At 37.5% G+C, this 26144-nt stretch overlaps 1 protein-coding gene across 1 annotated transcript in view; it reads left to right on the forward strand.

Annotated features, from left to right (window-relative positions):
- Window positions 1-26144, forward strand: part of TBC1D16 (TBC1 domain family member 16) — a 272554-nt gene that overhangs the window by 216276 nt on the left and 30134 nt on the right. The window contains exon 11 of the mRNA XM_090382977.1: window positions 24498-24684. Coding sequence (XP_090239103.1) covers window positions 24498-24684 — 187 coding nt within the window. The remainder of the gene's footprint in view (window positions 1-24497; window positions 24685-26144) is intronic.

A 26144-nucleotide genomic window follows, 5' to 3' on the forward strand; every position in this document is an offset into this window, starting at 1 on the left:
ATGCGGTGCAAAGGACCACGAAACAACAGCGTGTTCAGCCGCAAAACCCACCTGTATTAACTGTGAAGGCGAACACCCGGCCTACTCACGAGCATGCCAGAGGTGGAAAGAAGAAAAAGAAATTCAACGGCTGAAGGCAGAGCTAAATATATCATACCAGGAGGCAAGGAAATCGGTCAAACCCCTGAATATCAAGAAACCTACCTACGCCCAGAAGGTAGCAGGGAGATGTTCCGTCGGAACTCAGATGGACATGACCATTCCTCCTAAGGAGTCTTTCACTCCCATTGCGCGGTATCTTTTAAGTTCTCAAAAACCTGCACAAAAGGACCAATCAGCTGCCACTCCTATATCGGTACCTCCTAATGCTCCACAAGCAATAAAGATAATTACTAAAGAAAAGAATAAGAAAGGGGAAGTCCCCCCTAGTACCCAAGAAAAGATGGATGTCGAGCAGAAGGAGGTACCCGAAGATTCAGTCTTGGAACTCTTTGCGGAGGAGGAAATGGACACGGGACAGCGTCCATTCTTCCCCAAAAAAGACAAATCCAAGACTGATAAAAGTAAGCCCTCAGCACCTCGGAAGCCGCCTGATGGACCCACCAAGCCAAAATAATGGCTAAATTCCTACAATGGAATTGTCGTGGATTCCAGCAAAATATTGATGACATCAAGGCCCTCCTGCAAAAGCACGAGCCAGTTTGCTTTTGCTTGCAGGAGACATCTAAAGGCAAGTGATGATCCCACCATGCACAACATCACATTTTTTCGAAAGGATAGAATTGCGGATGGCTCTGTACATGGGGGAGTGGCTATCCTTGTCGGTAACCAGACCCCAGTACAGCCCTTGCTAATTACAACCAGTATAGAGGCTGTTGCAATTCTCCTTTCAGTGGGATTTCTAATAACTGTGTGCTCTATCTATTTGCCACCTGGGACTGACATCTCCCAGGCAGACCTTGATGATCTTCTTACGCAGCTGCCTCCCCCTTTCTTACTTCTCGGGGATTTTAACGGACATAACACCCTGTGGGGTAGTGCTAACATTAACAGAAGGGGACGAGTCATAGAGCGTATGCTAAATGACAATGACCTTTCCCTTCTGAATACTGGAACAAATACCTTCTTCCACATGCCTACCCGTACTTATTCTGCCATTGATCTCTCTATCTGCTCCCCTTCTCTACTCCCTTCACTCACTTGGGAAGTGGAGGAGAATCCATACGGAAGCGATCACTTCCCTGTGATAACGTCGTTACACAGCGGGAGACCATGTCTTCCCTTCAGGTTACCACGGTGGAAGATTGATCAGGCTGAGTGGACTGCCTTTCAACATCAGGCAAATTTTGATCTTAGCACAGTCAGTCAAGAGCCTATCAATGATGCAGTTAAGTACATCACAGAAAATATTGTCCAAGCAGCTGCGAATGCTGTTCCAAAAACATCTGCCCAGTTTCCACCATATCCCAAACCTTGGTGGAATTCACAATGCACAGCAGCCAAAAAGGCTCAAAACAAAGCGTGGTGGATATTCCGCCGATATCCTACCACGACCAACCTTATAGCCTTTAAACGTGCACGAGCCAAAGCACGCTACATCCGTCGTCAGAGTCAAAAGGAATCGTGGATCCGTTTTACATCATCTGTTAACCAGTCTACCAACTCTAAGGTAGTCTGGGATAAAATCCGGAAAATGAAGGGAAAATATACATCCCACCCTTCTTCAATCCTAGATTATAATGGATGCGCTATTGCAGATCCAACTGCAATAGCCAATGCTCTTGGGGAAACATTCTCTAACATCTCCGCAACATCCTCGTACTCCCCAGAGTTCCTGGTCCTGAAATATAAAATCGAAAAACAGGCACTTAACTTTAAATCTAAGAGCTTTTTTCCCTACAACGGGGATTTCACTATTCAAGAACTGGAAAGAGCCCTCGCTCTTTCCAAAGCAAGTGCTGTTGAACTAGATGGCATCCATTATGAAATGATTAAGCATCTTTCACCAAAATCTATGGATTGTCTGCTCCTTCTGTATAACAGAATCTTTATTGATGGGCAGTTTCCGGACTCCTGGCGAAAGGCAATCGTTCTTGCCTTTCCTAAGCCAGGAAAGGATCCAAAAGTCACCACCAATTATCGTCCTATTGCTCTGACCAGCTGTCTGTGCAAAATCCTGGAGAGAATGGTTAATTCCCGTTTAATATGGTACTTAGAATCAAATGACCTTCTCTCCAACATCCAGTGCGGCTTCCGACGGAACCGGTCCACTTTGGACCATCTTATTAGATTGGAAGCATCCATCCGGGATGCTTTCCTAAAACGCGAACACTTGGTGTCGGTGTTCTTCGACATGGAGAAAGCGTATGGCACAACTTGGAGATTTGGCATCTTAAAAGATCTGCATAGCCTTGGCCTTAGGGGGCAACTCCCCATTTTTATTAAAAACTTTTTAGCCAATCGATCTTTCCAAGTTCGTGTGGGATCCTCACTCTCTCGTCCCTTCAGCCAAGAGGAGGGAGTACCACAAGGATCAGTATAAGTGTCACGCTTTTTGCCATCAAAGTCAATTCCATCACAGAACAACTTCCTCCAACTGTAAACTGTGCCCTCTATGTTGATGACTTTAGCATATTTTGTCAGTCATGCAACATGAGGGTTATTGAAAGACAACTGCAGAAAGCCATTGATAATCTGAATGTCTGGGCACTTGCTAATGGCTTCAGGTTCTCGCCGGAGAAGACCGTTTGCGTACACTTTTGTCGCAAGCGTAATCTTCATCCTGAACCTGAATTAAGGCTCGGACAAAATGCTATTCCAGTAGTGTCAAGCACAAAATTCTTGGGACTTGTGTTCGACAAAAAGTTGACCTTTCTTGAACATATTCGTCAACTTCGTACAAAGTGCACGAAGGGACTAAATATTCTTTGCTCTCTCTCCTCTACTCGTTGGGGAGCAGATAGGTGTACCCTACTACGTATTTATCGTGCACTTGTGCGATCCAAATTGGACTACGGGGCCCAGGTATTCTCCTCAGCTAGAGACAGTGTCCTTCGATGGTTGTCTCCCGTCCACCATCAGGCTATCCGTATCGCTACTGGAGCATTCCGAACATCTCCTGTCCAGAGCTTATGCGTCGAAGCAAACGAACCACCGTTATCCCTTCGACGTAAGCAGTTATCTTTAAGCTATGCTTTAAAGCTGAAATCCCTGCCAGACCATCCTACGTGGACCTCTGTCTTTAAGCCACGTTGGGAAAACTTGTACAATACCCGTCAGACTGCCAATCGACCTTTTGGCATTCGTGTCCAAGAGCTACTAAGAGAGTTTAACATCATGGTAGACAAGGTTGCACAAACACCAAAAGAGACTCTTTCACCCTGGCATGCTCATACTCCATCGTGCGACTTCTCCTTTAAGAAATGGGTAAAATCTGAAACCTCGTCATCTGTCTACCGTCAGCTCTTTTCCGCACACCGAGCTGAGTATTCCGACTTCCTGCCCGTCTACACAGATGGCTCGAAGTCTGAATCGTGCGTAGGATCTGCTGTTGTCTTTCGGGACACTATAATATCTCAGCAGATTCTTCCTGAATCCAGCATATACACTGCAGAGCTGCATGCTATAGAGTTAGCCTTGGATCACATTCGAACTTCTCAATGCCAAAGGTCAATAATATATTCTGATTCTTTGAGTGTATTACAGGCTTTATTATCTTTGAGACACAACTGTCATCCAGTTCTCTCTCGGGTTCAGCAGAAGATATACTCTTCATAAATACAAATTTGATATCCGCTTCTGCTGGATTCCTAGCCACATTGGGATAAAGGGAAATGATTTGGCTGACACTGCAGCCAAATCAGCAGCTCCCACTAACGATTGTTGCCTGTCAGTCCCCTATACAGACTACAGGCTATAATACACCAAAAGATATATTCCCAATGGCAAGAACTATGGCACAGAGAGAGAACAAATAAATTATACCAAATAAAGCCTCTAATACAAACATGGCAGTCCAGTCTGCGCAGGAATCGGAGCGAGGAAGTTGTTCTTGCCCGACTCCGCATAGGACATAGTCATCTGACACATTCGTTTCTGCTGAGGGCGGATGATCCTCCTATGTGCGAGCAATGTGACACCATTTTATCCGTTAAACATATTTTATGTAACTGTTCCAGTTTTAGTAATGCTCGTCTTATCGCTTTTAACCATCTGACTGAGCCTTATACACTCAGTCAGATTTTATCCGACAATGACCATATGTCTGCTATTTTTAGTTTCCTGAAATCAGTAAACCTTTTTAATCATATTTAAAAAATCTTATTATTTTAAGATTTATTATTTTTACCTTGTTTACTGATATTCGTCCTTTACAGTTTATACGTGGCTTTTATACCCTGACTTAGTGACCTAAATCGTTAGGTCACTGAAAAATTTTTACCATTTTTATGACAAGGTTTTGGCGCATTATAGCCTTAGTTGCTGATGCGCCAATAAAACTAAACCAACAACAACAACAACAACACTAGAAGGAAAAGGATGAACCACATTGGTCTGCTTGATCATCACAGTTCAACTAGTGATGATCCTGGGCAGTTTCTGATGTATTAAAGAAATATTTTGCATCTTACACATGAAGAATTTTTAGAAAAGGGGATACTAGAAGTCTCTTACTTATTTGTAGTTAATTGATTTTAAAATAACTGAAAGGAAACTGGAAGAAAATCTGTTGTAGCTAAAAATATACAAGGCACCTAGGGCCAATTTAATGTTAAAGGGAAAAAAATGCATCCATCATTCTTGAATATTGCAACAGTCACAAGTTAAAAACTGGTGTTCAAAGAAAGTGCATCACCCCGTCCAAAAAATGTAAGTATATGGCAATATTTCTTACAGATTGAATCAGATAAGATTGATATTCATAGGTGATAATGTAATATTGCATCAGCTGTTACTTTCAGCTATATAAGCATGCTCTGCAAGAGTTGCAGTCATTCCTTGCTTGTGTGAGGATGGCGAGTTCTGTTGTTGCTTTATGTTAGGAAGGATGTTCTTCCTTGTCATATTGCTTATAGAGTCTCTTGTAATCAGTCAACAGTGAGTAGATTTCTTTCCAAACTCAAGAATACTGGTTCTGCTGATAGGAAAAAAGGAACCAGACATAAATGAGTCTCTACACCAAAACAGGACTGCATTTTGAAACGCTTATGCCTTAAAAACTATAAAGCTTTTTCGTCTCAGCTGAAAAGAGAATGGGAAAGAACATACAGGAGTGGTAGCAAGTGCAGTAACAGTCAGAAGACGCCTCTTCAAAAATCGACTTGTAGTGCGTCATCCTAAGAAGAAGCCCTCCTCACACAAAAAATAAAAAAAGGACCAATTAATTTGGTGTAAGGAGCATGTCAAATGGACCCCCGAGCAGTGGAAGTCAGTTATTTTCTCGGATGAGAAGAAATTCAACCTGCATGGCTCTGATGGGAGACAAACAATTCGGCATAGACATGGTGAAGAATACCATCCAGACTGTATGGTGTCTACAATAAAATTTCCTACTATGGCGCCTCCGTAGCCAGGTGGGAAGGAGCAGCAGTGCGTAGCACACGCTTCTTGATTAGACCGGGGTTCGAGCCCGTCACCACCAAATACGAAGGATGTGGAAAGGTCAGGGAATGACCACCGCATATTCCCGGAGCAATATGGCCTTAGTTGCTAATGCTCCTCAAAACCAATAAAAAAAAAAAAAAATTTCCTACCAGCCAAATTATGTGGGGGTGCATTTTTTATCGCAGAGTAGGTCACCTGTAGTTTATAAAAGGTTCCATAAATGGCAATAGATACCTGGCTGTATTGGAAGGCAAATTGGTGCCAACCATTAGAAACCATTTCAACCTGCCAAGTAACTGCATCTTTCAGGATGACTCTGCTCCTTGTCATTGGGCGAAAAGTGTAAGTAGACACTTCTATAGTTACTTTAGCTTCATTTCTGCATTAGAGGTTCAACAGTAATGTGTTTACATTTGTTACAGGTGAAAAAATAGTTGGAAGAACGGGCCATTACAACTCTTAGCTGGCCAGAAATAGCCCGGACCTGAATCCTATAGAGAGCTGTTGGCATCATGTGGAATCTGCACTTGCCAGAAAGAAACCAAAGACCCTTTGTAAACTTTGTAAACTTCATTCCCCTCACCTTTGATTGGTGAGGGGAATGAAGGAATCCTCTTACCAAGAGAGGCTTAAGTTCTGCAAATTGCAGTGACTGGAGACTAGGCACCTGCGCCGTGATCTGATTGAGGTGTATAAGGCCTTGAATGGGTTGAGCACGCTGAATTCTGATGGGATCCTTCCACTTGTTCAGATTACGAACCTAAGGGGGCATAAATTCAAATTAAGAAAAGACAGATGTAGAATAGATGCGTGGAAATTTGCCTTTAGCCAGCGGTTGGTTAATTGCTGGAACAAACTTCCATCTGTCGTTGTGGAAGTTGATAGGTTGAATAAATTTAAGGAGGAACTGGACAGGCATTTGGAGTGAATGGTGTGATTTTTTTTTTTTTGGCTGATGCTGCATAATCTCATACACATGCTTTCTTGCATCACATGCCACTACTACTACTTCTGGAAGCCATGATTTGTGTTTAGAACCACAAACTATTTGTTGATTATCTTCAGAAATTGATCTTGTCAATGCCTCGACAGTGTGCTGCTGTTGTCAGGGCCAGTAGCAGTTCAACTAAATATTAGTTTGAAATGAAAAGTTCACCTGGTGAATTTTTCATTTAAAATGATAAAACTGAAGCAAATTGAGGGCTTCTGATAACATTCAGCCATAATTGTCGTGTTTACCAAAACTGTTGTATAAAGGTTGCAAATGCTCATTTTGGAATATTTTCAGAACACCTGTCAAATATTAATTACTTAGCTTTGCCTTAACTATTAATTACTTAGCTTTGCCTTAACTATTAATAAATATCTTTTGTTTATATTTCTATTTGTGATGCTAGTCATTAATGTAACATACCATCATGAAGAAGGGTTAGAAATGCGAAATTCCTAGGTGATGCACTTTCTTTGAACTCCAGTGTATATCATCTTCAATTTCAGATAGTACAGCTATCCTTAACCATGTTGCTGGTAGTAGCTGACCATTTATCAACTTTATTGCTGCATTCATTTAAAAGATCCTATTCAAAACAGGAACCATCTTGAGTGTAGATCTAAGCCCAGAGTAGGAATTCTCCATGCTAAAACTTCAGAAGAGAAAGTGTTCATCAACTTGATTAAAGCAGAAGAATAAGCAGATAACAGAAACCTTGTGGAATACCCATACTGTAAACATAAATTAGGGATTCCCCCCATTGGTAATTTGTAAGTAAACGGTCAGTAACACAAATGGATTACATCAAATATGAAAATATTGAATATCAGTAAATATCACATGCATAGACAACTTATCATTCCAGTTTTTATATATTAATGAAATCAAATACAAAAGACAAAAATGGTTGAGTGCAAGAGTAATTCATAATGTAGGGAATAAGGTTTAGAAGAAACACAGTGAGAGGTTAATACCTGTAAAAATAATTTTGGTGAACCTCTAAAAAAAAGGTAACAAAATTGAAATTGGCCTAAAATTATTTACAAAGGTTGGAAAAGCAAAAAATAGAAAAACATTTGGAAACTGGTACAATATGGTATTTCCTTAATTGCTGAGGAAAATATGCTTCTTTCAAGGAAGTACAGTAAGTCCTTGACTTATGCAGATTCGAGTTACGTGGATTTGTAGATATGCGGTTGCACTACTTCTACTTACAACTAGCCACAGCATCCATAAAGCACAACTTTAAATATAATAGATTGTGTTAGTGTCTGCTAATGTTAATTGATAGCGGCATTGGCACTTTGTTCTCACTTTAACCACGGAGAGAGTAATACTCTTGATCTGGTTACCAGCAGTGATCATTCGTGTATTAAGAATTTGCAGATAAAGGAACCACTAGGTAGCAGTGATCACAGTGTACTGATGTGGGATTTACTTAAAGATTTAATTACCATCAGGGGTAAAGGAAAGGTTTTTGCTTCCGTAAAGCTGAGTACAGTGGTCTCAGACAGTTTTTAAATTCTGTACAGTGGAATCAACTGACAATGTTACCAACAGTAAATTCTAAGTGGGAAGCATTCAAGGAATTAATCGTGGATGCTACTAAAAGTTTCATACCTATTAAGAAATATTAAAGGTTTAGGCCTAAATGGTTATCAAATGAACTAATGAGACTCGTAACAGGGAAGAAAAATGCATGGAATGCATATAAATTATCAAGCGACTCAGAAGCTTATGGCAGATATAAGCTAGTCTGTAATCAGGTCACAAAGGAGGTTAGGCAGGCGAAGGCAGATTACAAAAAATCCTTGGCAAAAGATGCTAAGAAAAACAGCAAGGATTTCTTTACTTATATAAACTCTAAAAGGAAGGGGATGAATCTGATTGGTCCACTTGACATCGATGGTTCGACTATTGATGATCCTGCTCAGATAGCAAACAAACTGAATGAGTATTTTACATCTACATTCACACATGAGGAATTATTAAGGTTTGAAAATGGCAGAAGGTTATCAAATTGTAGCAGGATACTTAATGATTTTGTAATAACGGAAAGCAAAGTGGAGGAGAAATTGTTGAAGTTAAACATAAGAAAAGCACCTGGGGTGGATGTGATCTATCCAGTTATATTAAAGGAGGCGGCAAAGCAACTAAGCAAACCCTTAGCCCTAATTATGAGAGCATCCTTGGACTCAGGGGAGGTTCCCACGCACTGGAGATGTGCAAATGTATCCCCAATTCAAAGGGGGATTGAAGGGTGACACAAGTAATTACAGACCAGTTAGTTTAACTTCCGTTCCAGGTAAAATAATGGAGTCACTGGTTAAAGATGCATTGCAGAATCAACTAGACAAGACTGCAGCAATAATTCAGACACAGCATGGGTTTGTTAAGGGAAAGTCTTGTCTGACAAATTTGATTGGTTATTATGATGTGGTTACAAAGGAACTGGATGCAAAAAATAATTTTGATATCATATATTTGGATTTCAGGAAAGCTTTTGACACTGTTGCGCATGGAAGACTATTGTACAAATTGAAGCAGAATGGTATTAAGGGTAAGTTGTTACAATGGATAAAAGGATAGTTAAGTGGGAGAAGACAGAGGGTGATAATCAATGGGTGCTGCTCTTTGTGGACTGATGTTATTAGTGGAGTCCCACAGGGTTCGGTGTTTGGTCCACTGTTGTTTTGTATATTTATCAATGATATTGATGAAGGTATATCAGGCTTAGTGCCGAAGTTTGGAGATGATACAAAGGTTGTGAGGGTTGTTAATGACAGTAATGGCAGTGTGCTACTGCAACAGGATCTAGATAATTTGGGCAGATGGGCTAAGAAGTGGCAACTGAAGTTTAACCTTGACAAATGCAAAGTACTGCATATGGATAGAAGTAACCCGAGAAAAAAGTACCAACTGTGTGGTACTAGACTTAAGGTGGTAGAAAATGAAAAAGAGCTGGGAGTGATTGTGCAGTCAGATATGAAGTTTTCTGAGCAATGCAGACAGGCTGCCAGGGCAGGTCATGGGGTTTTGTCAATGATATATAGGAATTTTGCTAGCAGGGAAAAGGAGGTGATTGTCCCTCTGTATAAGGCAATGGTCAGGCCACGCCTTGAGTACTGTGTACAGGTCTGAAGGCCTCATTTTAGGAAAGATGTCGATTTGCTTGAGCATGTACAGAGAAGTGCAACAAGATTGATGAGTGGAATGAAGGGATCCTCTTACCAAGAGAGGCTTAAGTTCTGAAAATTGCAGTGGCTGGAGACTAGGCACCTGCGCGGTGATCTGATTGAGGTGTATAAGACCTTGAATGGGTTGAGCTCGCTGAATTCTGATAGGATCCTTCCACTTGTTCAGATTACAAACATAAGGGAAAATAAATTCAAATTAAGAAAAGACAGATGTAGAATAGATGTGCGGAAATTTGCCTTCAGCTAGTGGGTGGTTAATTGCTGGAACAAACTTCCATCTGCTATTGTGGAAGTTGATAGGATGAATAAATTTAAGGAGGAACTGGACAGGAGGGAATGGTGTGATTTTTTTTTTTTTTTGCCTGATGCTGCATAAGCTCATACACTTGCTTTCTTGCACCACATGCCACTACTACTATTACTACTTAAGTGTAAGTTGTATCTTGTGAACTTATACTTGTTGTATCAAAATAAATATAAACCCTAAATATGTCTGCAAAAAGAAAAAATGCTGAGAATAATAATCATAGTGATAAGAAGAGGTGCATTATAACTATGGAGACTAGGGTCAAAATCATTAAACAACATGAAAACGGCAAGAAATTTGTGGACTTGCACTTTTTTGCGAAATGAATAAATCGACTGTTAGAACCATTATAAAAGATAAAGTTTGGATTATGCATCATGTAAAAAGTTCTGTGCCAATGGAATCTACAATCATATCCAAAGAAGAGGCTTATTAATAGAAGAAATGGAAAAATTGTTGATTATTTGGATAGAAGACATGAAACAACAACAAATGCCGATAAGTCTTATGCTCATACAAGAAAAAGCCTTGAGTCTTTTTGAAGAACTAAACTGTAACTGTGGTGAGAATGTTGCTTGTGAAACATTTATTGCAAGCCATGGTTGGTTTCAAAGATTTAAGGGCTGTGCTAAACCACACAACATCAATGTTACAGGCGAGGCTGATGGTGCAGACATAGTAGCAGTTATGCAGTTCCCCAAGAGTTTGGCAGAAATTATCAAAAAGGAGGATTGCCTACCACAACAGGTCTTCAATGTAGACAAGACTGGTTTATATTGAAAAAAAAAAAAAAAAAACCAGATCATTCTTACATATCACAAGAAGAAAAAACTATGTCAGGATTTAAGGTATCAAAGGACAGATTAACCCTTCTTTTTGGTGGAAATGCTGCTGGAGGTTGCAAAATAAAACGACTGTTAGTTTACCATAGCGAAAATCCAAGGGCCTTCAAAAATATTTCAAAGGCATTGCTACCTGTTGTGTGGATCCAATCGAAAAGCATAGGTGATACAAAAAAATTTTCGGGACTGGTTTCTCCATCATTTTGTGCAAGAAGTTAAAAAATATTGCCAAGAAAACAACCTACCATTTAAAATATTACTGCTGGTTGATAATGCACCGGTCACCCAATGTGACTATCACGAAAACATAAAAATTATATTTTTGCTTGCAAATACAACTTCCTTCATTCAGTGGATCAGGGTCTAATACAGACATTCAGAAAGTATTATCTACGAACAACAGGCAGTAAGGGCCATTGAAGGACAGAATGCCAGATCATTGAAGCAGTTCTGGAAAGAATTCAACATTTACAAAGCTGTTAAAAACATCGATGCTGCCTGTAGTGAAATTACAGTATCAACCATGAATGCTGTCTGGAAGAAACTCACCACCCAGTTTATTCAAGGTGCTTCTGGAAGTGAAGAAAATGAAGATGTAATTAGAGAGCTTGTGGAAATGATCAGAACATTGGAATTAAATTTAGAGGAAAATGACTTTATTGAATTGTTGCAGAGTCACAGAAAGGAATTAAGCAATGAAGATGTAATGGAGCTTGATGACCATAAAAATGAAGACGAGGTTTCAGAGGACTTACAAGAAGTTGAACCATCAAAACGATTTGATACTAGGAAATGGCAAAATGCTTTAAAATGATCAACAAAGGACTAGCTGACTTAAAAGCTCAGGATCCATACACCAAGCACAGTTTGAAAAAGTGATTGGAGTGGTTCATGATGCAATTGCATGCTACAAACTGATTTACAACGAGAAAAGAAGAGCTACAGTGTTGACATCATTGGACAAGTACTTCGAGACACCATCAAAATCGCCAGACTCTTGAGAACATATTAAACGATTAGTATAGAATGGGTATTTTCATCTAAATTAGATACGTTTTTATATTTATGTACGAGTATGTACTCGATAGGATATTGAACAAAGTTTTCATAAATAGAAGTTGATTTGCTTGAATTTTCCTTTCAAACAAATATACAATTAAAAATAGATCGTATTTAATTGCGTGAGGCTGTACTAAATGAAAGTAGAATAAAACAAATTGGAAAACTAAATATTTTCACAAAATAATTTGGAATTCGCTCTTATCCGATAGCAAAATTCTACCTTAAACAGTTAACTATCTACTTAAATTTTTCCTTCAAAACCTCCACACAAGCAAGCAATTTCATAATTATTTGAACACATCTACAGACATTATCAATTGCAGTCAGACAAACAAAGAGCAAATTTCACAACCTTATTCACCCACTCAGTTAAATCCAAGTCAAAAGAAGCATTAGGTATCTACTATCAGAAATATGCGTACTCACAGAATAATTCCTTAACTCTTAATTATTAACTTGACCTGGTATTGAATCCTGAGACCATAGACACCTCTAATGCAGAATGATCTGACTGAAAAAAAAAAATTGCCTGATTCACTTTAATAACAACTTTGATTAGTAAACAAGCAGCCCAACCTAGCTAACACTAGTATTGGGACTTCAATTTCAGAATTTTTTTTTTTATACGTGTAATTGTCATATAAATTGAAACAAAGTAGCAATATGGTCATGTCACTGGTGATGGGTAGAGGATGCATTAAGTGGTAGTAGACTTGGAGTAGTTATAAATGGCCACTGCTTTTTATGCAGTAATGTTATAAGTGGGGTTTTGATATTTATTAACATGCACATATTTACTTGCTTATACACCGATGTAGGAGCATATTAAATAAATTTTGAAGTATTGGTAAGTCACCAACTGTTTACAATATAGGTATAACCAGAAACATGGTGGGGGTTGATTCTTTTGGTTAAATAGCACAATAATCTGTAGTTGTAAAGTAAACAACTATACAGACAAATAGAGTGGACTAGCAAATTAGAATGTTTTATCATGTGTGCTTTTAACTTCCAAGATGTCAATTGGAATTTGTTGATTGGCAGTTCACTCAGTAGCAAAACAGTTTTTGATTTTCTGGATGACTGCTTTCTTCACTGCTGGAATGGCAGTGAGAGACAGCAATATTTTTGATCTGGTTATCAGCATTGGTACATGTATTAAAAATTTATGTAAAGGAACCTTAAGCTAACAGTTATCACAGCATTATTGATGTGGGATTTATTCAAAGAAGTAACTCTATCAAGGGTAAAGGGAAAGGATTTTATTTTTGCAAATTTTATTATAATGAACACAGGTTTTTAAACTTCATTCAGTGGAACCAGCTGGTATTAAAAAAAAAATGTGAAGTGCTAAATGGTTTTTAAAACCATTTCAGAGAGGTAATCATAGAGGTCACCAAGTGTTTTCTACTAAGATTAGTGGCAGAGAAGAAAAATGCGTGGGATGATTATAAATTGTCAGGGGATATGGAGTTCTACAATAATTACAGACTATTGTGTAAACAAGTTAATCGGGGTGGGGGGGGCAGATTATGAGAAACCTTTGGTAAAAGGTACAAAGAAAAGCAGCAAGGAATTTGTTGCATTTTTTAACACTGAAAAGGAAAGAGATAAAATCAATTTGATCCACTGGATATGAATAGCATAACTACTGATGGGTCTGTACAGATTGCTGATATACTTGAATAAATATTTTGCACCTGCATTTACACATGAAGTTTTTAGGGATGCGATTAGTATTAGCATTAAAAAAAAGGTGTAGATAAGAAAATAAAATTATGTCCTCATGTAGGTAACTATCTGGTTGACCCTTAAATTTCTTCAAACTGTCTGCCTCAGCTACCTACAAGAAAACTTCCTATAATCTAGTCTAAACCTCTTCTTCTGTAATTTGAATTTATATCCCTCTAGTTCTGGAATTCTTTATAACAGTGAAAATTCCACCATCGTTCATTTTATACATTATTCCTCTTAACCCCTCTCAGAGTCTTATAAACCTCAGTTGGGAAATCAACAGCTGTCTGCCCTGCACCCACCACCCTACAATCCATGTCAGAATCTTTCCAGTCATCCCAGTAAGTTCCAGCTTATGTAGTAACCTCTCATGAGGGAGGACTGAGTCAAATGTTTGTTAAAATCCAAATAAACAATTTTGATATTCTTCCCTACATCCAGCTCATAAGTAACTGTGTCAAAATAGCTTACTGGGTTATTTAAACATTTTCCCTTAACAAAACCATGTTGTGTATCCTTCAGAATGCCATTTTTTTTCTAAATGTCCCTGGATTGCACTCTTACCCATTGGTTAGTGGTCTGACTAACCAGTCTCTAGTTACTAACTTTACTCTTTATGTATTGATGATATGTTGGCACTTCTACAAATCAAGGCCCCAAGTGCCAAATGTAGTGATTCGAGCGACCTTTCAGCGAATTATCTAGCATGCCAATTATTATAAATAGCTTTATTTTTTGTGCGAGTTTTTGCAATCTCCTTAAACTCCTACTGCATACATTAATAACATTTAACACATTAAAACTCTTAACTAATACATAAAGGAAAGTTGCCTTTCTTTATATTAATCAATTACTAACCCTTTTCCCCCCCCCACTTGGTCATTACGTGGCTCCACTCCTGCCTCCACTTGGCGGGGCTGGAAACCTGGGAGGAAAAGCTCTCACTCCCAGGGACAAAAAGGAGCAAACACCATGGATTTTGACAAGAAAGTCACAAAATCCTATATCATGGCCCAGTCAACTCAAGAACATGAAGAAATTAATACAAACATGGCAAAAAGACAAAAATCCGATATATATGAGATACCCACACCAAAATATCTTATCATTCATTCTACAGGGGGTGAACAGCCCACAGGAAAATTATCCCCTTTCCTGATACAAAAATGTTTGGAAAATATAGTTGGAACTCCAAAAGCAGTAAAAAGGTTAAAATCAGGCGATCTGCTAATTTAGAGAGCCAATATACGACAGTCAGAGCAATTAATGAAAACATCCACTTTTGGTGGGATCCCGGTAACAGTTATACCCCATAATACTTTAAACACCTTGAAAGGAATAATCTCTGAATGTGATCTCCTCAATATAACAGAAGAAGAAATATTACAAGAAATGAAAAACTAAGGGGTCATTCATATTAAAATAATAACAGCCAAAAAGATGGAATAATCATCCAGACCAGAAATATTTCAATTTTCAATACTCCAAGTCCACAACAGCATGTGAAAGCAGGATACTTGCTTTGTCAAATCTGACCCTATATACAAAATCCTAACTGATGTTTTAAATGTCAGAAATATGGATATTCACAAACAACATGCAGAGGAATAGCAATATGTGGTTCCCGAGAACACACCAATCAAGAATGCACAACTGAACACCCTAAATGCCAAAACTGTTGTGGAAACCACACTGCCTACTCTAGTGAATGCGAAAGATGGAAACAGGAAAGGAAAATACAAAGCAGAGCATAAAGTTACATACCAGAAAGCCAGAAAGACATTACAGTTAGCCAACACAAGGAAACCTACCTATGCACAGATAACACAAGCAGCACAACTAACCCAGAAACAACAAACAACAGGGTCACAATTGTGCCAAATGAATCGCTATCGGATTGGGCACGCAAATGGCTCATGTCCCAAAAACAGCAGAAGCAAGACTACGGTGCAAACACCCCTATCTCAGTTCCAACAGTAATTTCACCACTACAGGGAAAAACCAAAGAAGACATCTCCATAACAGTGCACCATGCTGCTGAACAAATAGACACAGTAGGAGAAACACAAGAAGAAGAACCTGTTCTAGAAATATTTGTCGAGGAAGATATGGACACTGGAAAACCATATTTCCCCAAAAAAGACAAATCCTTGTCAATTCACAAATTACAAACAAAAAAATATAAAACTGTAACAAAAAAACAACCGGAAAACTCATCTAAAGCAAAACAATGAGTGGTATCTTTATTCAGTGGAATTGTCGTGGTTTCCGCAATAATATCGATAATGATATTATTGCGGAAACTTATACTTTAATTTATCAATATCACCCGATATGTTTCTGCTTACAAGAAACATATCTAAAACCTATCTGATCTGATAGAGGTGTATAAAGCCTTGAATGGTTTGAGCATGCTCAATGCCGATGGGATTCTTCCTCTTGCTCAGAATAATCACCTGAGAGGGCATAAATTCAAATTGAGGAAAGACAGATGTAGGATAGATGTGCGGAAATTTGCCTTTAGCCAGCAGGTAGTTGGTTGGTGGAACAGACTTCCATCCCTTGTCGTGGAAGTTGATAGCCTAAATAAATTTAAAGCTCGGCTGGACAGGTATTTCGAACGAACGAAGGGGTGAAATGGGAGTGTTTTTTTTTTTTTTTTTTTTTTTTTTTGGCTGATGCTGCATAAGCTTGCTTTCTTGCATCATATGCCTCTACTAATGCTAATCTGATGATACAATCATAATCAAGAACTACACTATACATAAGTGAGATCAAATAAATAACTCTGTAGCCATGGAGGAGTAGCAATCCTTGTCAATTCACATACCACTTCAAACAGTCCACCTACAAACCTCTCTTGAAGCAGTAGCAGTACATATAGCAATACAATAACAATAGTATCAATGTATATCCACCACAATATATTTACCCCCAAACCAAAAAATAAGTTATAAAGACAGAAGAACTGATAGATCAACTATCCCCTCCTTACTGTATAATGGGGGATCTAAATGGACATCACCCTTTATGGGGAAATACTGATTTTAATAAAAGAGGACATCAAATAGAAAAAGTAATAGATGCCCAAAATCTAACCCTCCTGAATAATGGAAAACACATGTATGTCCACCTTCTAACAGGAACCGGCACAGTAATTGATCTTACTTTATGCTCCCCAACATTATATCCTGTTTTAGAATGGACAGTTCATAAAGATCCAATACACAGCAACCACTATCCCATTATTGTCACTTTAACAAAAAAACATCCCATGTCAATCCAGACAAAAACCCAAATGGAAGCTTGACAAAGCAGACTGGGAAAAATACAAAAATCTAGCAGTAATTGAACAACAGAAAGTCAGACAACTAACCATTGACCAAGCAGTACAATACGTAACCAACCAACCAAATTAGCCAAGCAGCAGAACAATTAATACCAAAAACATCCACCAAATGTCCTCTATTCCCAAAGCATTGGTGGAATGAGGAATGTACTCAAGTGAAACGAGACAGAAACAGAGCATGGAATAATTTTCAAAAAAATCCTACCACGGACTAATGCATTTTAAAAAGATAAGAGCAAGATATGTCAGACAGGCATGCAAGAAAGCCTCCTGGATACATTTTGCCCTCAACCATAAATAGATACAAATACTAAAACAGGTTTGGGATAAAATAAGAAAAATGAACAATAGATACCAAAATTTAGTATATCCAATTATCAATTGGCAAGGGCAGGATATTGCTGATCCAAAAGAAATAGCAAATGCCTTTAGGTGAAAATTTCGCCTGAATATCTGCCACCACATCCTATCCACCGAAATTCCAGAAATATAAAAATCATCAAGAAAAATACAATTTAAAATTCTCCACAAAATATGTAGAACAATATAACCATCCACTAACCATAACAGAACTCCATAAGGCACTGTCAGAAACAAAACAAAGTGCAGAAGGTCCAGATGGCATCAATTATATGATGATAAAGAAACTCAGTGAAAAATCATTACAAATCTCAACTTCTTTTATACAACAGAATTTATATGGAGCACTAGTTTCCTAACATGTGGCATCATACGATTGTCCTCGCTCGATGGTCCAAAACCTGGCAAAGATTCTACTAATCTGAACAGCTACTGTCCAGTAGCACTCACCAGCTGCCTAGGAAAATTAATGGAAAAGGTTATAAATGCAAGACTCATGTGGTACCTAGAAAACCATAACTTTTACAGTTATGGTTTTCTAGGTGTACAGTGTGGCTTCAGGAAACATAGATCAACCTTGGACATCCTAATTAAAATAGAAAACAACATATGAAATGCTTTCATTAGAAAAGAACATTTAGTCATGATATGCTTTGATATCAAAAAAAGCATACGATACAGCTGGTGCTGTGGCATTCTCCAGGATATATATAACTTAAAGCTAAGAGGACATCTCCCTATTTTCATCCAGAACTTTTTTACAGCACCGAACCTTCCAAGTACAAATACAAACTACATTCTCAGAAGTTTTCCTACAAGAAGGAGTACCACAGGGATCAGTCCTCAGTGTCACCCTGTTTGCAATAAAAATAAATTCGATAACCCAACAGATATCACTACCGTAAATACAGCTCTTTATGTAGATGATTTAAATATATCTTTCCAATCCCAAAACACGAGAACAATAGAATGCCAATTACAAGATGTGATAAAGAAGGTCAGTAATTGGACTCAGGAAAACGGTTTCACAATCTCCACACAAAAAACAATAAGCATACACTTCTGCAGGAAAAGAAACCTTCATTTAGATTCAGAATTAAAATTTAATGGACAGTTAATCGCAATCAAACCAATCATAAAATTTCTTGGACTTATTCTTGATAAAAAAAACTAACTTTTTTAGAACATAAAATAACTAAGAACAAACTCCCTCAAGAAACTAAACATTTTGAAAATCTTATCGGCAACGACCTGGGGCACACATAGTTACTTTATTGCGATTATACAGAGCCCTAATAAGATTGCAACTAGACTATGGAACCCCCATGTACAACTCAGCCAAACCAAGTGCCCTGAGATGGCTAGATCCAGTGCATCACAGCACTATGTACAATATTAGGAGCATATTGCACATCACCGGTCCAAAGCCTATATGCAGAGACTCATGAACCACCACTACAACTCTGGAGACAAAACTTGCTGTTATACTATGCTGCAAAGATAAAATCAATACCTGACCACCCAACATGGACAATCCGACACGAACCAAGTTTGGAAAACATATAGAGCACATCCAAATGTCTCTCTCAGTCAGATAGCAATTTCTCCTAAAGTTCCATATCCGCCTTGAGATACTATTCAAACGATATGGGATCTCCATATGTATAATTGGAACAAGGATTCTCTACCTAAACAAAATTTTCAGCCATTACATGCAGCCTACAGAGACCAACATTGCAATTCTACCCTGATATACACAGACGGTTCCAAAACAGAAACCAAAGTAGGAATAGCAGCCAAGTTCCCGAATACCATCAACTGAGTTCGGTATTTATACTGCACAACTGGAGGCTATACAATTAGCCATGAACCATATATGGTTAATCAACATTGCCAACACAGTGTAATTTTCACAGATTCATTCAATGCCCTGCAAGCCTTAAAGAATAACAGAAATACCCATCCAACCATAAGGCAAATCCAAAATATTCTAATAAAACTAGCAAAACGAAAACATAAGTTTCTTCTGTGTTCCCAGATAGGTTGGAATAGACAGTAATGAACAGGCAGACCACACAGCAAAACAAGCAGAAAGCCCGATCAACCAAACCATAAAAATACCATATCTAGACTATAAAATTACAATCCGAAATAGCTGCAAAATACAGTGGCAACAAAAATGGCAGGAGCAAGCCAGTAACAAATTATTTCAAATAAAACCAATGTTACAATGATGGAAAACCAGTAGACCCAATATATCAGAAGTTTTCCAGTTCCTGAAACTTATAAATTATTATAATTTAATACAGTCCATTCCGGTTAATTGGGACACATCGGGACTAGTGCATTTTGGCCCGATTAAGCGGCTGCCCCAATTATCCGAAGTTTCTCGTAAATAGTTAAAAATACGATGTACCCCCCCCTTTACAATTGGTTCATTGTCCAATCAAATCACGTTACGATGGAGTCACCATTGTAAAGTACCGTTCACTATATGATGTATAATAAGCGCCAGTCATTGTGATCACGTTTGTGAATTGAATTTTAATTCTATTAAACAGCGATTCTAATTAGCAAAAATAGGGGGAATATTATCCAGAGGCTATAAAAGTAAAGATATATTAAGTACAAATTTACCCTTTATTAACTTACCAATTAAAAAATTAAATGATATGTGAAATTCAGAAGAATATACGATATATGAAGAATTAATACGTACTGTAATATGTACATACTAATTAAAGTAGTTGACATTTCTGTTCACTGTCATTTGTGGGTGGGGGTTAAAATTTAAAACAGTAAAAAGATAAGCAATCAATAACAAAGAACACCGCACACACAAATTGCAAGTAACACGATACGCGCAAGTGAGAACGGAGTAACAAATTACGAAGCTTTAAAAATAGGAATGAAGAGAAGATTATGAAAATTATTTTTTTATATGATTGAAGATTTCATGGAAGTGTAAACACATTTTACCATAATAACCCACAGAATTCCAGCTGTCGGTATTATCGCAAATTCAATAAGATCGAGTTTACTATCAGTTTATGACAGATTTCACTAACACAAAAGCCCAATAAACAGGTGACTGCTAATTGTTTTTATTGTTTTATGGTTGTGACCTCCAGAAATCCGACCGAACTACATGGTACGGTCGGAGACAATCGTAGGGTAATCTCCAGTGCTGTGGTCTCCTGCCCCGATTAAACGGCATTTTGTCCCAATTAAGCGAAGTAAACCCTGGCTATTTTCTCGATTGGTTTCTGTTTTTTAAGATTTTCCCCAAATAAACGGCTGCCCCGATTAACCGGTGGCCCAAATAACCGGAATCCACTGTATAATCATACCAAAAGACATTACATAATGATCCATAAAACATAAGTTTCGGTATATTGTGGCCATAGAAGCTGATTTTCCGGAAAAAATACCCAAAACAACCAACCGACCAACCAAGCTACAAATCAAAGGAATCTCTCCCAAGTCTGAAGGTGCCCTTATAACTTCTGTGATATAATACACTCTCTCTGGCCTCCATCAAAATTATTGGGTATATGCCATCAATTCCAACATCCTTACTTGCATCCTTACTAACAGTCCAGTAGGCTTGAAAGTTTTTGTAATAAACAGTCATTGTAATTTTTAAATCACTGATTTCATATGGCTCAGCTTCTCCTTAGCATAAAGGGTCTTTTGTCAGTAAAGGCAAATGCAAAGTACCTATCAATTTATCAGTAATGTCAGCCGGGTTGTGTAAGACTTTCCCATACCCAGTACACAAGGATTCAGTCTGATTTGTTTTATTTTTCTTTGTGTTCACATACACAAAAAATTCCTTGCCCCTTTCTTTGCTCTCTTAGCCAGTGTTTTCTCATATGCAGCCTTTGTCTCCTTAACCTTATCTGTGGTACTATTACAGACTATCATCACTCTATAACTTTCTCATGCTATCTTTTTATGCACTATTAGACCAGCCAGCTCTGTATTAATCCATTTTGGAATCTCCCTCATGCTATATTTTCTTAATGGTATATATATGTGTTCATGGGTTCTGTGACTTGTAGCACCTTAAACTGTTATTGCCCCCCCCCCCTTTGAAATTAAAACTTGTGCCTTTATCTTTAAATACTGCAGCATCTTTCAACTAACGACTACGTGATCACTACTTGCCAGTGGTTCCAGTACTTTAAGCTCTGTGATGTTCTCGCCCCCTAGTACTTTTTATAATATGTTGGTACCAATAATAATCTAGTTTATTAGACAAACAAGTTAGTGCAAAGCATTATTTTAGTTGATAGTAAATCACTGAAGTAGGTGAAATGTCATCATTTTTGCTACATCTCATATTGTGAGTGTCGTCTTGATAGGAGTGGAACCATAAGGTAATCACAGCATGGGTTTGTTAAAAGGAGATTATACCTCAACAATCCAGTTAACTATGTTTTTGATAATTAAAAAACAGTTAACTGTGTTGTCTTGTTGACAATCCTGTGAGATTATCAATGAGAACTGAATACAAAGAATAATTTTCATGTAGCATACATAGATTTCACTAAACCCATACCACTTGTTCAATTGTATAATAAATTGGAGCAATTGTTCCATTGGGAACAAGTTTCTATTATGGATAAAGAGATGGTTAAATGGTAAGAGACAGAGTGGTTATGAATGCCGACTGCTCATTGTGAACTGTTGTGATGAGTGAGGTGGGCACACACCTCACACGGTGCCTCCGTGGGCAGGAGCAGCAGTGCGTAACACTCGCTTCTTGATTAGACCGGGGTTCAAGCCTGTGACTACCAAATATGGAGGGTGCGGAAAGGTCAGGGAATGACCACTACACATCCCCGGAGCAATATGGCCTTAGTTGCTAATGTTCCTAAAAACCAAACAACAACACACCTCACACAAAGGTTAGGCACAATGGTTAATGACAGTAATCATGATATACTGCTCAAGGATCTAGATGTTCTCGAAAATAGTAATTTAGATTTTTACAGTATAAATGCAAAGGGGATTACTACATTTGGGTAGCAATAATCTCAGAATAATGTAATATTTGAGTGGTGCCAAACTCATAGTAGTCGAGTATGAAAAAGTTCTAGGGGTAATTATACAGCCCAACATTGAGTTCTCTGAAACAAGCTACTATAACAGCTCATGGGGTTCAGTTAATGATATACAGGAACTTGGCTAGCAGGGATAACAAGGTGCTTATCCACTTGTATGAGACAATGGCTAGGACACATGTGGAATACAAGTTTGGAAACCTCATTTTAGGAGTGACATGGATCTGGGTAAGGCTACACAGAAGAGAAACAAGATTAGTTGGTTGTACAAAAGGTTAGTGAGGTGGGTACACGCCTCATAGCATATTCTTAGCATGTAAGACAGATTCTGTGAATTGAATTCTTAGAATACTAGACATCTACATGGTTACCTAATTGAAGCGCATAAGGCTGCTTTAAAAGAGTTAAATAAACTAAATGCTGATGGCATCTTTTTTTTTTTTTTTTTTTTTTTTTCAGATGAAGCACAAAGGCTTAAATTTAAAAGGGATGGTTACAGGATAGATGTGATAATTTACTTTCAGCCAGAGAGTATTTGATTATTGGAACAAAATTCAATCTGGTGTTGTGGAAGTGGATAGTTGGAATATTATTTAAGGAAGGTCTGGACAAATTATTGAAAGGAATGAGGAAATAAAGTGTTGGTTTTTTTTCCCCCCTTTTCTTTTTTGGTGGTGGTGCTCTATAACCTTTGCTTCCTTACATCGTGTTGCCAGTACTTATGCTAAATCCTAAATCCTAAGTTCCACATTCTGAAGTAAATTCAGTTTTCTGTGGAAGTTTTTTTGCAATTTTTCTTTGTCTCATAAACAGTTTTTTTATATGAAATCATTCCGTTTACATATGAAGTATGTATTCCCCTTCTGGTTTTGAATCATTTCACTTTCTGAGAAAGAGGAATTGTGTAATCTAGGCTGAATTTCAAAACAACTTGCTGGTGAAAGAATTATCTTACAATATCTCTCTCAATTTGAAATAGCACAGTACTAAAAAAGAAAAGTGAATTTTAATATACATAATTTTAATTACTATATATTTATATTTTCAAAAGTAAATTTAAGTTACATCTCACTGAATGCATCTCAGTTTATTGTTGAGATGCATTCACAAAATACCCATTTTAATTTTTTTTTTTTCATTTTTCATCTATTTTTATAAATCTATAATAAAAGGTAGAATAGAATAAAACTTCATAAATTCAACATGAGGACTATGTTCCTTGTCAACTTTTTAAAATCTAATATTGTAGGGAAGTGCTGGTGGTACAAAATATTTCAAAAGATCGATAGATTGCTATAATTATAGTATATTCATTCACCCCAGCAGAGTTTCTGGAGTAGTGAATAACTTTACTAAAATCTCAGTAAAGAAAGCTGTACTTTATTTCACAATAGCAGTTTATTATTCTGGACCTTTGTTGCTGCTAGTGTGCCCTGTTAGTTACTAGTGTGCCTTTATTGTATATTGTGTGCCATAAGGCTAGGTAATCAAGTTTCATGATGTGTATTTGTCTCTTTGGTTGCTCTTAATTATGTCTAGCAATCACTGTGATCAAACTCTATATCATAATTTTAAAGTGAGCAGGATAAGATTTAGAATATGATGCTTTGGAAAACTTCCTGCATTTGCTGCTACTTCAGTAGGCATGGGAAGTTCCCCAATATGAGCAGTCTTTGATAATTGTGAAGCTTGTAATTGAGAAATATATTCACAACAGAATTCATAAAATGATTTGTTGCATTGCATTCTACAGGGTTTGGTTATCTGCAAATACCATGGCCCATTTCCCATAGTCATATTTACAGCAGTTAAGCAACAGTATTTGAAATGCACTTTTTTTTATTTTTTTTTATGTGCGATTTTCAGTGTGTCTAATTTATGAGGTTTTACTCTATATTGGTTTTTTACATGAATAGCCATTGTCTGTTTTATAGTAATTTTAGCTAACATTTAATTTTGATGTCTGATTTCTCTGTCTTTAGGAACATTTTACTGAATTATGCACTGTCAAATCCCTCTATGGGATATACTCAAGGAATGTCTGATCTATTGGCCCCAGTATTGACTGAAATTCAGGATGAAGCTGAAACATTTTGGTGTTTTGTAGGTCTCATGCAACGGACCATTTTTGTCAGTTCTCCTAAAGATACTGATATGGAAACAAATTTGGTATGCAGTATAAACTTAATCATTTCAGATATGAGCTTACCCTTTAACCTGAAGTATGGATCCAAGAGATCCAGATGCTTTTATTTTATTTTATGATATTGAAATTCTATTTCAGTATCGTAAAATTGAAATGTTCTCAATATCAAAATAAAAAATAAATTGTCTCAGATGTATACAATTTGGGGTTAAGGGCTAAAAAGAAAGTTTGCTATATTTTGTTTGGTGAAAGATGAAAGAGACATTAGCTTTCTTTATGTGGGAAAAGCTGATCACTTACGGTTAATGCTTACAATGACACAACAGCCAATTACATATAAGGAATAATAATATCACTGTGACCAAGATCAACGAAATTGTGTTTAACATGGCTAAAATATGTGACTGAATATCTCTTGTGAATGTTGGCATACAGGAAACCTTACATTCAGAAGAAAGAGAAATCATTTGAAATATCTTTCACTTTTTAAGAGCAAGAGATTCTGAATTGAAATGGAAATTTTATGGACGTTAACATTCAAATTAACCAGCACTTCTGTACCAAAAATTTGGTGCATAATCAAATCAGCAGCAGAGGTAACTGCAAATACGTTGTATCTCACTAATCGATTTTCTTAGTCTTTTGTGCTTAATAGCAAGTTCTTGTAAGAAATGAATGTGTGGTGAAGTTGAGAAAGGTTTGTTGCACAAAACTTATATAAAGCGAAGTACTTATCATTTTATCAGCTGTAACAGCAAAATGGGAAATGCTAGTGCCCAAAAATATTCACCATGCCCTTCTGTGATCCTGGAGCATATTGGATGTCGAATTGCAAATCCAACTGCAGTTGCAAATACCCTAGGGGAAACATTTGCAACAATCTCAGCAATGGCATCATTCTCCCCAGAGTTCTTAGCTCCAAAACTAAAAAGAAACAGGCATTAAACTTCTCTTCAAAAGGGCTTGAACCATATAAGCCCTTCACACAGAAAGAGTTAAGCACAGCGCTCATTCTCTTGCGAGCAAGCACTGTGGGGCCAGATGACATCTGCTATGAAATGATAAACCACCTTTCAAGACAATCTAAGAATCATTTTCTAGAATTATTTAATAGGATCTTTTATGGCAAAGAATTCCCAGATTCCTGGAGAAAAGCAATTGTTCTTGCCTTCCCAAAACCAGGAAAGGATCCTAGAAATCGAAATAATTATTGTGCCATTGCTCTGACAAGCTATTTATGCAGGACCCTGGAAAAAAATGGTTACTGCTCATCTTACATGGTATTTAGACACAAATGATCTGCTTTCCAGGATACAGTGTGGTTTCCAAAGAAACAGATCCACTTGGATCGTTTAATCAGACTCAAAACACACATTTAGGATGCTTTTATTAAATCCGAGCATCTGGTAGCAGTTTTCTTTGATATCAAAAAAGTGTACAGTGTAGCCTGGCTATTCTGCATATTTACTGCAAGACCTTCATG

The sequence above is a fragment of the Mastigoproctus giganteus genome, chromosome 10 (assembly GCF_048544385.1).
Source record: "Mastigoproctus giganteus isolate SK-2022 chromosome 10, ASM4854438v1, whole genome shotgun sequence".
NCBI lineage: Eukaryota > Metazoa > Arthropoda > Arachnida > Uropygi > Thelyphonidae > Mastigoproctus > Mastigoproctus giganteus.